The sequence below is a fragment of a genome, unplaced genomic scaffold (assembly GCF_019419815.1).
Source record: "Pyrus x bretschneideri cultivar Hongxiangsu unplaced genomic scaffold, Pyrus_bretschneideri_v1 Contig13, whole genome shotgun sequence".
In the NCBI taxonomy this organism is placed as follows: Eukaryota; Viridiplantae; Streptophyta; class Magnoliopsida; order Rosales; family Rosaceae; genus Pyrus; species Pyrus x bretschneideri.
The window spans coordinates 7,449,048-7,461,839 of NW_025999424.1; the positions used below are offsets into that span (position 1 = coordinate 7,449,048).

At 38.7% G+C, this 12,792-nt stretch overlaps 2 protein-coding genes across 2 annotated transcripts; one reads left to right on the top strand and one right to left on the bottom strand.

Annotated features, from left to right (window-relative positions):
• Window positions 1–2,362: 2,362 nt before the first annotated feature.
• On the top strand, window positions 2,363–5,998 carry LOC125474960 (BTB/POZ domain-containing protein At2g04740). Its single transcript, XM_048579225.1, is given in 6 exon segments — window positions 2,363–2,946; window positions 2,948–3,116; window positions 3,863–4,622; window positions 4,861–4,897; window positions 5,170–5,303; window positions 5,393–5,998. Coding segments are annotated over 6 exon segments (1,824 nt in total). The 5' UTR covers window positions 2,363–2,640; the 3' UTR covers window positions 5,811–5,998.
• A 1,076-nt stretch (window positions 5,999–7,074) lies between these two features.
• Window positions 7,075–11,988, bottom strand: LOC125474729 (fimbrin-5-like). Its single transcript, XM_048578705.1, has 15 exons — window positions 11,693–11,988; window positions 11,280–11,410; window positions 10,967–11,137; window positions 10,581–10,816; window positions 10,318–10,489; window positions 10,184–10,222; window positions 9,988–10,056; window positions 9,776–9,892; window positions 9,252–9,463; window positions 8,989–9,144; window positions 8,692–8,891; window positions 8,272–8,438; window positions 8,071–8,167; window positions 7,747–7,838; window positions 7,075–7,516 (listed from the first exon to the last, which is right to left on the bottom strand). The coding sequence occupies exons 2-15, from the start codon at window positions 11,364–11,366 to the stop codon at window positions 7,250–7,252; spliced, it is 2,082 nt and encodes a 693-aa protein (XP_048434662.1). The 5' UTR covers window positions 11,367–11,410; window positions 11,693–11,988; the 3' UTR covers window positions 7,075–7,249.
• Between the last annotated feature and the right edge of the window lie 804 nt (window positions 11,989–12,792).

Consider the following 12,792-nt stretch of genomic DNA (forward strand, 5'->3'; position numbering starts at 1 on the left):
ATCAACGGTAGGGGGAGACCAAAAGAATCCTCCAGCCCAGTTCAAGATCAAGCCTCGATGGCCCTTGAAGAAATCACAAGTCCGATTCAAAATCAAGTGTTCACCACCCTTGAATCAAATTCAACTCCAGATAAAAGGAGTAAGTTCAGACCTTCGGAGGAGACCAAAAGAATCCTCCAGCCCAGTTCAAGATTAAGCCTGCGGAAAATCAACGATTGGAGGAAACCAGAAAATCTTCCAGTCAAGCTCAAGATCAAGCCTCGATGGCCCTTGAAGAAATTTCCAGCCCAATTCAAGATCAAGCCTCGACGGCCCTTGGGTTGACATCTACATTAAGGGACTTCAAAACGCATCTTCTACACGTGACAAGCACATGTTTACGACGCGCCTTGAAGTGGGGGCATTTGTAGACATCAAAATTTCGGTGAAATGAATGTTGATCAATAATTAAAATTTCAACGTTCACGTGTCACATAAATTTTACATGTAGCGTGTGATTCAACAAAAAATCGAAATAAATTGGAAAAGTCATCAAATATGACACGTGTCAATACCTGGCAGAAACGATTTATTTCATCTGATTATTTAAATCCAAAAATCAAGTTTTGGAATTCTATAAATATGAGGCCAAAGGCATTCATTTGGAGGGGGAAGAAAAGAAGGAGGAAGAAGGGAAAAAAAGAAGGAAGGAGAAGGAGAAAGGAAAAGAAGAAAAGAAGGAAGGAAGAAAGAAAGAAGCCTTGAAACTCTAAAGCTCTCAAGCAAATCCCGAAGGATCAAGAAAGCAATCTTCGTTCTTCGTCAAATCCACCTTCAAGATCAAGCCCCGACGGCCCTTGAAGAACTTCCACCAACTCAAGATCAAGCCCCGACGGCCCTTGAGGAAAGTGTTCATCATCCACACATCCGTTCATCCTTCAAGATTAAGCCCAGAAGCCCTTGAAGATCCGTTCATCCTAAGATCAAGCCCCAACGGCCCCTTTGGATCAACAAATCCACACATCCGTTCATCGTTCATCATCCATCAACCTTCAAGATCAAGCCCCGACGCCCTTGAAGAACTTCCACCAACTCAAGATCAAGCCCCGACGGCCCTTGAAGAAAGTGTTCATCGCTCATCATCCGTTCATCCTAAGATCAAGCCCCAACGGCCCCTTTGGATCAACAACCTCAACAAATCCACACATCCGTTCATCCTTCAAGATTAAGCCCAGAAGCCCTTGAAGATCCGTTCATCCTAAGATCAAGCCCCAACGGCCCCTTTGGATCAACAACCTCAACAAATCCACACATCCGTTCATCCTTCAAGATTAAGCCCAAAAGCCCTTGAAGATCCGTTCATCCATCAACCTTCAAGATTAAGCCCAGAAGCCCTTGAAGATCCGTTCATCCTAAGATCAAGCCCCAACGGCCCCTTTGGATCAACAACCTCAACAAATCCACACATCCGTTCATCCTTCAAGATTAAGCCCAAAAGCCCTTGAAGATCCGTTCATCCATCAACCTTCAAGATCAAGCCCAACGCCCCTTGAAGATCCATTCATCAGCTGTGCATCCTTAGATCAAGCCCCGACGGCCCTTTGGATCAACAACTCATCCACAAACCCACACCCTACGAAGATAGAATCAGAGGACCAAATTACAAAGAGATTGTAACCCCAAAATCATTAATACAAAATATTATTTTGTACACGTATTCTTGTCTCTCGCCTGTTTCAGGAATTTCTCGTGTTTACAACAACCAAGTAAGAGAGACTGCCTGTTGTGTATTAGCATGTTGTAGTAGGAGGTGATCGAATGTAAATTTGGAACTGTTACCATATAGATGATTAGATACGCTGCAAATTCGGGCATTGACGTATTTTTATGCCCTGTAATTTTTGCTTCAACGTTGCTGTGTCTATAAATTTCATTGAATGAAATTCAATTTGTTGTTGAAAATTTATTCAACTAAAAAAATGAAACTACAAAAATGGTACTCTGTTAAGAACCCTCTTCTTCGGAAGATCCATGCAAGTGTACCGGTATATAAATGCTCAAGCAGCGCTACGATCACAACCTTATGCGTCCCATACACTGCTAGAAATTTATTCATCAATATTTTCGAAGAAATATAAAAAAAATTCAGAGAAAGATTTGGAAATATATCAGAAAAAACTCTTAAATCTTGGTGAAAACATCGATATGTAAATTTGTTGAAATATTGATTCTGATATCAATATTGATACTAGTTGCTTCAATAAATAATGATGAAAATTTAAATTAGATGAAATATAAGAGATTCAATATTTAACCTGATATATTTCGACGAAATTTAAAAATTTCTCCGGTGAAGTTCCTCCTTTTCATATATTTTTCTGATAACATTCTGCACAAGAGTTTCTCCACGAAGATATTTTTTTTCTTGACAAAGAATAAAAAAAATATGAATTTTATTTTGCAATAAAAAAGGGGTTAGTTTTCATTTTCCACAATTAAATAAAGAAAAACTCAAATCTCCCTCCGACCCTTCTCCTTCAATCCAAAAACCGTTACACTGAACACACCAGAATGCTCACTTTCTCCAAACCCACCCGCCGCCACCCTGCCGCCCATCATGCACCCAAAGCCCCGACCCACTAAACCCCCAAACCCGACCCGATGACTCAAAACCGGCCGTCTTGGTCCATCGATCCCGAGCTGGATGGGATCGACCTCGACCCCTCCGACTTCGCCGCCTCCGTCGCCCTCAAGAAAGTCCCCAACGGCGACGTTTTCGAGGCCTCACGTGCCGGCGATGTTGACCGCCTCGCGTACCTGTTGGACTCCGGAGTCAACGTGAACGCACGTGACCAGTGGGACTCGGTGGCACTCTACTACGCGTGCCTCGCCGGACACCTCGAGGCCGCCCGGATGCTGCTCGAGAACGGCGCCATATGCTCCGAGCACACCTTCGACGGCGACCGCTTGCCACTACGCCGCACTTAATTTGAAGGTGCGGAAGCTATTGAAGGCGTTTGAGGCCAGGCCCCCGCCGCTGAACCCCTTACAGGCCGCCATGAGGGAGACCTTCTTGGGATGCGGGGCGAATAGGGCTTATTTGGAGCAGGCAGATGATGCCCACATTGAAATTTCAGGTATTTTGCTTGTTTATTGTGTGAATTGGTGCTTGCAATTGAATGGTTTGAAAATCGAAATGTTGGTTTCTAAATTGGAATGGGTCGGTTTCGAATTCCGCAAGAACTAATGGGTTGGTTTCAAAAATTTAACAAGAAGTAATGGGTTGGTGTTAATTGTTAGCTGAGGGGTTGTGAAATGCTTGCTTTTGAAATGTTGGCTATCTAGTATCTATGAGGAGTAAATGGGTTACGAGAACTTTAGTGTAGGTAAGACAAAGAATTTCGTAGTTCATTTCTTGAGTCTTGGCCAATGTAGTGTGAGGATTGGCTTTTGTAAAACATAGTTAGCATGAAGCTTGATACACCCCTTTGTGTTCTTATTCAGTAGTGAAGAGTTGTTAAAGTATACGTCTTTCTATTTTCGTTTCTGTTTTCAGAAATGTAAGGATAAGGAAGATGTCAACTTTCTGAAATCTAAATGTATTGATTAATGCTCTTCATTTTCATTTATGTTAACGCCAGCCAGGACATGCTACTAAATAAGGCGTAAACGTGTACGGCTTTCTGTTTTCGTTTCTGTTTTCTGAAATGTAAGGATAAGGAAGATGTCATTGGCTCTAACTTTCTGAAATCTAAATGTGTTGATTAATGCTTTTCGTTTTCATATATGTCAACGCCAGTCAGGACATGTTGTATAACATATTTTTCATTCACAAGCAATATGCATGTTAAGTGACACTGGGGCATTTGATGGTCCTGAGTAGGTTTTCAATCCAACGATGGGTCCAGTTTCAACTACTTCCCTCCAGATGTGATATTTTATGTTCAAGGTAGAGCCATCGAAGCTCACAGAGTCATCTTAAGTGCCCGTTCACCATTTTTCAGAAGAAAGTTTGTGACTGATTGGAAGCATCGCAAAGAAGTAAGATTTGCAAGGGAGAAATTGTCGTATCCTGCTTTATACAGTCTCATCCATTTCTTTTACTCGGACAGACTAGAGATTGCTGTAGATGATATGGAGGATGTTGTGAGGATCTGCAAAGTATGTAAATGTGAATCTTTACAAGGGATTCTAGAGAAAGAACTGATTCACCAAAAATATGCCGATTACAAATCATTAAGTGAGATAGACAGCTCTAAAAAACGGTTCATCTTACAAGGCCTGTTTCTTCCTGAAGAAGATCGGCTTCCTGCTTCCTTGCATAAGATCCTTCAGGTTTCTCTTGCTAATTCCACCCGGCAACCCAACCTAAACGATGGGGTTAAAGAATTAATATCTTTTGCTGGTACCATGCAAATCAATGATTTTGAAAATGATCTTGCGGATGTTTGTGTAAGAGTTGATAAAAAGAATTTCCGATGCCATCAAGTGGTTCTAGCATCAAGATCAGAATATTTTAAAGCAAGATTATCCCGTATGATGGACTTTCATGAAGGGAAAGATGATACACCCATTGATACCCTTCCATGTCTTGAGGAACATGATTTGAGCACAGAAGCATTTGAGAAAATGATCGAGTATATGTAAGTGTTCCTTTTTCTTTTTCCTGAAGGAGAATAATCATAGTGTCAAAAATGAATTAGAATGTTATGAAGTGAATATACTCCCGGAATTTGGTATTTCAGCTATTTGTTTGATCAATACGATGACCAGAAATTTTGTACCTAGTCAGCATTCTTGTACTGTTGTGCCATCAACTATGTTTTAGTTCTTTGGATTGTTTGTGTCAGGCAACTTATTTTGACTCTTTGGTTGGTTCAGGTACACGGACGAATTGAAGGATATAGACCCTGATCAGGTAGCTTAGATATTAATTGGAGCTTCTAGCATCAAAGAAATAATAGAAAATTAATAAAAAGCCCCTCACTACTTTTTTTATTCAGAAACGCTTAAAACAACTTGGTTTTATCATTAAGGGCACCTTTTTCTATTACTAAGGACATTTTTTTTTTCAAAACCCTCATGAGGGACTTTTTATTAGTTCTCCAAAGAAATAATGGATCTTGTAACCTTATTGAAAAGAAAGTTTCTGTTATGTTTCTAGTCTAATAATCGTTGTCAACTGAGCAGGCCGGGGAATTATTTGATGCTGCTGCTAGATATTTACTGTTTCCTCTTAAACGTGTGGTAGCTGATGTACTACTGCCGCACCTGGAAGAGGCCTCACCTGCAGAACTGTGCCATTGGCTGCAATTGTCAGACATGTATGGTGCTCCTTTATCCCCTACTCCTATGATCGTTAGCCTTGAACTCAGACATGTTACAATCATATGATAATCACATTTGTGTGCAGGTACGATGTGCCGAAGATAAGGGAATTTTGTCTCGATACCATAGCTTGTAATTTTGAGGCATTTGCCGAAATGAGTGAGTTCCGAGCAATGCTGTTGACTCTGCCTCCACCATCCGGGGATTCATCATTGCGGACAACTGTTCCAAGCGCACCAGGAGCTGAAGTCAATACGGACCAGTGCAACCTTCTCGATGACTTGCGAGAAAAATGGCTTGAAGCTGAAGCTGCTGAGCTTGACAAGAGAGACGAGAGTGCGTTAATTTTCGACAAACGCCTTGAGATGCTCATGGTTGTCGCAGAACGAGAAAAATCCGATGGTTTTGCCAACGACGGTATTCCTAATGGTCCTAGAACATCTTTATACCCTTATGCTACGGCCCCCATGTCAAGTGAACAAGAACATGAATACGTAGACTAGCCAATTTTGTTTCCTTTTCCATTTGATGGATGGAACATTTTTTTTTTTTCGAAAGGAAGATTGGAAAGAAACATTATGAATAAAACATGTTTGTACATTTGTTTCTTTTGTATCTCTTGGTCGTCGGAGCATGTAATTCCATACATTTTTTTTTTAGTTTTACAAATATAATTTGGGTGATTTTTTTCTTTCTGGGAAATTGGGTGAAATGAAGATTTGACAATTCTCAATTGCTAAAGTGATCTAAATCTCTCAGCGATATTATGCAGGTGGTGGATTCATTAATTAGGGTCTCTCTCTCTTCATCTCATGATTGTGGTGGTGGGGTGGTGATGATGGAGATAAAGGTGGCAATGATGTTTATGGCAATGACGATGTTGGCGGCGGCGGCGATAGTGATAGTTTTGGCGGTGGGTATGGAGAAGATGGTCATGTTTAGGTGGTGGTGTAAGTAATGATAATGATAATAGTTCATTAGTATTATGGTGGATGGTGAAGTATATCTTCATAGAATTGAGAAAAAAGAAATCTATTAAAATCTTTACTCAAAGTTCATCAAAATCCATGATCTTTTAAAATCTTTTAAAATAAATGAAAAACACTTGGATTTTTGTAGACTCACAAAAAGTCAACTGAACACCACGAGATTTCATAAACTAATTAAAAGTTGTAAAAAGTCTATTTAATACAAGATGACTTTTGTTGACTCCATAGAGTATCTTCAAAGAAAATGTCAAATTTAAAACATTAAATTAATATTTGATGGCTTATGTGGCAATTTGGCATTTTGTACAATTTTTTGATCCAACCGATATGTCAAATAATAATGTCATTCTAAAATTTTTTAATCACTTTGTGGGATCCATTAATGTAGGCAACCAATCAAATTCTTAAAATACACAGCCACATTTATTATATTTCCATTAAATCTATTAAAAATATATTAAATGGATTTGACAGCAGAAGACTTTGCCTTCAATTGACTAAGCGTCACTTAGGAAATTAAAGGCTTAGTTGGAGAAAGTTTGCTGTCAATATTTAATGTTATATACCTATGTGTTAGTTTTGATATTTCATTTGGAGATGCTCTAAAAAGTCTATATTAAATACACTTGAATTTAAGAGTAAAGGAAAGTGCATAATACAACTCCTTAATGTAGATTAAGGTAGAATATCGTTTGTATTAAAAAAGAAAACCAATCAAAATCAAATGGCAACAATATCAATTAAAAAGAATAATAGTTTACAAAAAGTAAAAGAAAGGTGAACAAAAAATGATATCTCTCTAATAAAAATTTACAAAACTCCTTCCTTTTACTTTTATGTGTTTTACAAGACACTTAACAAGAGAAAGTCTGATAACTGCAACCAAGTTTCCTCTTATTCCTCCTCTCTGGAAACAAAAAAACTGAAATGTGAAGGACTGGGGATATATCCTATCACCTTTCGTCATAAGTGCCCGTTTTTCCATTTTCGACCTTCGAGGGATTCTCGTGTTCCGTCTGTGGGGAGGTATGGTCTGAAGCAGCTTTGTCCATGGACAAATTAGAGACTGCACTTGCCAAAGCTGCTTCCTTCTCGCCATCAGCAGAAGCTGTAGGGGACCCGTCAGGAGTGGTAAGGTTTGATTCCACCTCCCCTCCCGGTTGCTGCAGACTCCAGTACATGATGCTTGCAGTCAAAGTAAGCATCATCTTCTGGTTTACCTGTCATACCAACTAATCAATAATCCGCTGAAGATGGTAAACTAAGGTTTGGGTTAAAACCAGTTTTCAACTGAATAATCAGTTTGAACATAAACAGAAACATATGAGAAATAAAAATGACTTAATCAGAGGCCAGACGGGACAGAAAGTACTCGATGTTTTCATATATTCGAGTCAAGATGAAACAGATGAGTAAGTATAAATATTTTGATCAACTCTAATACTCATACCTCTATAATGTCCTCTGGTAACAAGAAAATGGAGCAACCTAGCTTTCTGGCCACACTGATTATATACGTTGCATTCAACTTCTTATCTTCCTCTGCAATATTGTAATGAAGTTAAAAACTTGAGTGGTAACGAGAAGAACATGACGTAGAAGTGAGAAACGTTTCCCACTGTAAGTCTATATATATGTCCATGTCAAATTGTCGATCCCTATGAAACCAAAAGCCTGCTAGCTCGATACGGTAACTTTTTAGCAAGTACAATGTAACAAGTGTACAAACAATGTTGTAAGAAAAAACCTTCATGAACAACAAAAATTAGCATACCAGTTTCCCCCTTTGTGGCAAGACTCCAATTCACCACCCTTGGCTCCACAGAACTAAGAAGCTCGAGGAAGAAGACTCCACTTGAGAGATTTTTATCCTAAAATTTGAAAGTTAAGTAAAAACAAAACCATAAATAAAAACTGAATCACCAGCCATGGGATCAAAGCTGTACGTGAAAACGGTTATTGTCAAATTAATTACCTTGAAACTCTCCACTTGGGAGTTTCTACCCGCCTTCTTAACTTTTTTGTTCGCCCAATTTAGAATGTCGGCGTCGGTAATCTCCTTACCCGCTTTATCTTGGGAGTGGGATCTCAAGTTTCTCAAGAGTTGAAGCATACTAAACCTCATCAACTGCCATAAAAATGCTGCAGAGGTAGAAAATTTGATAAGTTATCACTTACATCATAAAAAGTATGAATTGACAGAAAGGCCACGGCCGCAGTTTGTCTGCGCACAACCAGAAACAAAAACTTCGGTCTTTTATTTTTGTCAAGTCGATCAAAAAACTATAGTTCTAAGAAAGTACCATAACTTTTAAGGCTTGCTTGGATGCAAAACTTGAATATTGTGGTCGTACCAAGATAGAACATTAAGGAAAAAAAAACTCTTCAAACTTACCAAGTACGAGCTTCTTATTTCCTTGCACAATATCATTCCCTGCTACATTCACAAGGGAGAAATTTAATTGCTTTCCAATCTCTATAACTTGGTTGGCGTTCTCGACTTTTCTAAATGGCATTTTTATTGGAGGCTTTGATGCCTTCTTCCAGTTGACTGATCCTGAAGAAATTTTGTCAAGCACTTCTAAAAGAACCCATCTGCACGCACAAGTGAGATGCATTAACTACAGGTCAACCAGCCACAACATGTATGTGCTTCGAAGGGGTAAGTGTGAGAAGGAATTGAAAATCTCACCCATTTCTGACATCTTCGAAAAGATTATTGACATAGGTAGCAGTTCCAAGACTGTTAATCCACAGCCGGAAGCATCTCTCTTCTCGAGAAGTTTCAGCATCATCTGTCATCATCTCAGCAAAGGACATTTTTTTACTATCAGCAGACAGGCCATTTCTGCAATAAGAACGCCACACAGGATTAACACAGCATAATTAATTTGCAATAGAGAAAGCCAGATTTGCTAGCTCAAACTAAAGCACTTGTGAAATACTGTTTCTTGCCTGTGCTGGAAAATTTGTGCAACAAATGCAAGGTTAAGATTTGGTGAGCCCTCAACAATGTCTTTCGGAGTAAGGTATCTTTTGCAATCCAATTTCTCTGCTTGCTCAAGAACCAGGTTTGCTCTTGCTGTAGGATCTTTCATATCCAAGGCAGCAGGGCCCGAGTGCTCTGGTGCAAGAGCATTAAGCAGGTAAGCATAAGCCTCTCCATCCTGAAAATGTGTTGAGATTATTACATGATCATGAGGACAAGAAAAAACTCAACAGACTTTAAAACAAAAGAAATCATGCCGGATAAGTTTTCTGAAGAATATTGCTTTTATTTATAAGCCAGCAACAAATTCTAGTTGCAAGAGTGTCAAATAAGATACTGATGTATATATAATACATATAAAATCTTCTCCCTCCTAATTGATAATCTAGTGATCAGTTTACTGGAAACCAGAAGTACACTTGTAACACCAATGCTATTTGGTTTATGCATAAAATGCTTATAATTACCAAAGTGGTCAGCTCGCTCTTACCTTTACATCAGAAGAAAAGTTTGTGACTTGCTTTTCGTAGCCAGCTTTCTTCAGATGAAAATTCATCCATTTCAGTAGAACCTTATCGGGGGGCAGACCCAAGAGCTCCTCTACATCCTGTCCACTAACATAATAGCTCAAGTAAGTTTGTGTGTTCATACACAAACAGAGCAAAGTGGAGGATAAAAGGGAAACAGATAAAAAAGTTTGACCTGGCTGTCATCCACCAATTCCACGAGTTGTGGAGTTTTCTTCAGATTGAGATCAGCTAACAGTTGAATCTGATATTGCCACCACATGAAAAAACAAGTTACAGATTAAGCCTGGACAGCCCAAATCTTGAATCATTGTGGTTTCTATGACCTAAAAGACACAAGAAAAAGGCAAAAAAGATTTCGTATAGCATACCTTGATTATTTGAGAAATCAAGCCAAGTACAAGATGGGGCTGCAAATTAAGAATAAGGAGAAAACGAGCTAACTCAGGACAACAGGAAAGTAACAATAAGATTCCAATAGGTAGCTGGCATGTGTTCAACTTACTCTTGCTTCAACCAAGTCCTGTGTGCCAATATTAACTACAGTACAGCCGATAGCCTTTGCAGAATTAAGACAAAGGGTATGGTTCTCATTCCTCTCCCACGGATTAAGGACTGCTTTAGTGTTGATAGCTCGCTCATCTATAGTCCCAGGAACAGCTATATTGATAAGCTTACTACATCAAGCAACTAAAATAATTAAGAAACTCGAATATATCAGCTGACTCTACTGAGTAGAAAATTATTCAGTGGTTCTGGCTCCCCTACCAGAGTAGTACTCCATCTTTTGCAAGATCAAATAGAGCATTTGTAGATGGATCCAAGGGAAGATACTTCTTCAAGAATGGATCTTCTGCCAGGTAGCCATTAATGTGGGCAACATAAGAAGACTTCTCAGAAGTATTAATTGCATGGTGAACCGTTGTTGTGGTTGCCTTGAGAAAGGAAGATTGTTTTGAACCACCAGATTTTGCATTTGCACGCGCTTGCAAATTCAAATGTGCCTGCCATTTAGCAAATCTCATTCCATTGTGTCTAACAAGTATCAGAAAATGATGTACAGTTATAACGAACAAAACTGAAAATGTATGTTCAATAATCTCATTTAAAATGAAATAGAAATGGAAGACTTTGCTCCATACTCGAAAACTCACCCGAAGATAGGACTCAAAATCAGTATCTTCGCCAGCATCCTTGTCCGACTCCAATAAGATTGATTTAATCTCACCTTCATTAAACATTTCACTGAAAGCCTTCAATTTCACAAAAACAGGCGGCAAATCTCCCAATGTGACTCGACCAGACTGATTCCTTATCGAAAGAAACTAAAACCAATGCAACCAATTCCACATATCACCACAAAATTGCCAAATGATCATATAATTTCTCCAAAATAACATCTACAGCCTAAAAATTGAACAAAACACAAAATGCATATATTTGTTAATAAATAAAAAAAAAGCTTACTTTCGATTTGAGGGTGCGAAGCTCGACTTGAGTGAATTGGCTCTGCAGCCATGTGTCAGAAACAATAACTCCTTCAAATGCAGACATGTTCCCCTTTGTGCCAAATTCCCGGTACAAAAAAAACTCAAACACTGAATTCCCAGAAACAAAAATCACATATTTCAATCTTCAAATATCCATAAAGATCACAACGTTCGACATTTTAGCATGGAATTATTTATCTGGCAACAACAGAAACACAAACTAGATCGATATACGAAGAGAACCCAGTTGAGGAATCATATCACAGATGTAAACTACCATGCACGTCGATCAAAAAACGCGTTTCTAAGATTGACCCAGCAATCTAATCGTACAGTAACGGACATAAACCAACAAAAGAATCAAAACCCACGTCCGGGAATGGGGTGTACCTGACGGACACTCAGAAAACAAAACCGAAATTGATAGGACTTTCTCATTGTTTCTGCAGAAGGTTGGATGTTCTTCAGAGAGAGAGAGAGAGAGAGAGAAATATTGTGTGTAGATTTGATGAAAGGGAAGAACCGAAAGTGAGAGAAGGAGAGAAAAACGTGTAGGCGAAAGGACGCGCGGAGAGCCAGGCGGAAGGCAAGTTAGATTAGGAAAATGGAAAAAGCAGAGGAGATGCTATGTCTCTGTATAAGGAGTGTGAGAATGTCTAATAATATTGTGAGGGAAGAGGGAACACAAAAACCATTCATTTTCCGTGGGAACGTCCGTTTGGCATCTTCTATAAATTTCAAATACTTTATTGTGCTTCCTCATAAGTAAACACATTAGTGTGAGCACGTATGTCGGAAAGTTACAAAATTTTACAATGGTCAGTAGAGAGTTTGATCACATTGGTTGCTTGTTGATTTAGGGACCGTTTGATAACTATTTTATTTTTAATTTTTAATTTTTTGTCAGTATTCAGTTTAAATAAATAAATAAATAACTGAAAACAAAGGCCAAATTTTGAACAATTTTAATTTTTGTAAAAACTTAAACTGAAAGGAGTCACTAAATAAGATTTCAATTTTCAATTTTAAAAAAGTGTAAACTAAAAACAAAATAATTCTCAAACAATAAGAATTCAAAACAATATTTCATTCATACCACATTTACATATATTACTCCTTCATTTGAATGTCTAGTGAACTTCTGCCTTAGCTTAACTCGTTGTGGGCCTTCCGCTGCGGCCCACTATGTCGAAAGCGAGAGAAACCCCATTTCTCTCTTTTCTTTTTTACACCCCACATCGTCACACAGAAGGAACATGAGAATGTAAAAAAGAAGATCCTATCAACCTGTTCCGTCCTAGGATAATAAGCTCATGAGCTTAGTCTTACTTCACCGTAGTTTGAAAAGGCAGGTGGTGTCATAAGCAAAAGTAAGGGCAGGTTCATAGCATGACTCCTGGTTGGAGATATATCCCATCTCCCCAAGTTATCTCCCAAGTCTCATAATGAGTGTGATACTGACATGAGAATATAAACTCGGTGACATCCGA

Coding starts and splice junctions, on each gene's coding strand:
- LOC125474729 (XM_048578705.1), bottom strand. CDS start 11,366: ATGTCTGCATTTGAAGGAGTTATTGTTTCTGACACATGGCTGCAGAGC. Junction 11,138..11,279: donor TTCGCACCCTCAAATCGAAA/GTAAGCTTTTTT, acceptor CATTGGTTTTAG/TTTCTTTCGATAAGGAATCA. Junction 7,517..7,746: donor TACCAGAGGACATTATAGAG/GTATGAGTATTA, acceptor TTGGTATGACAG/GTAAACCAGAAGATGATGCT.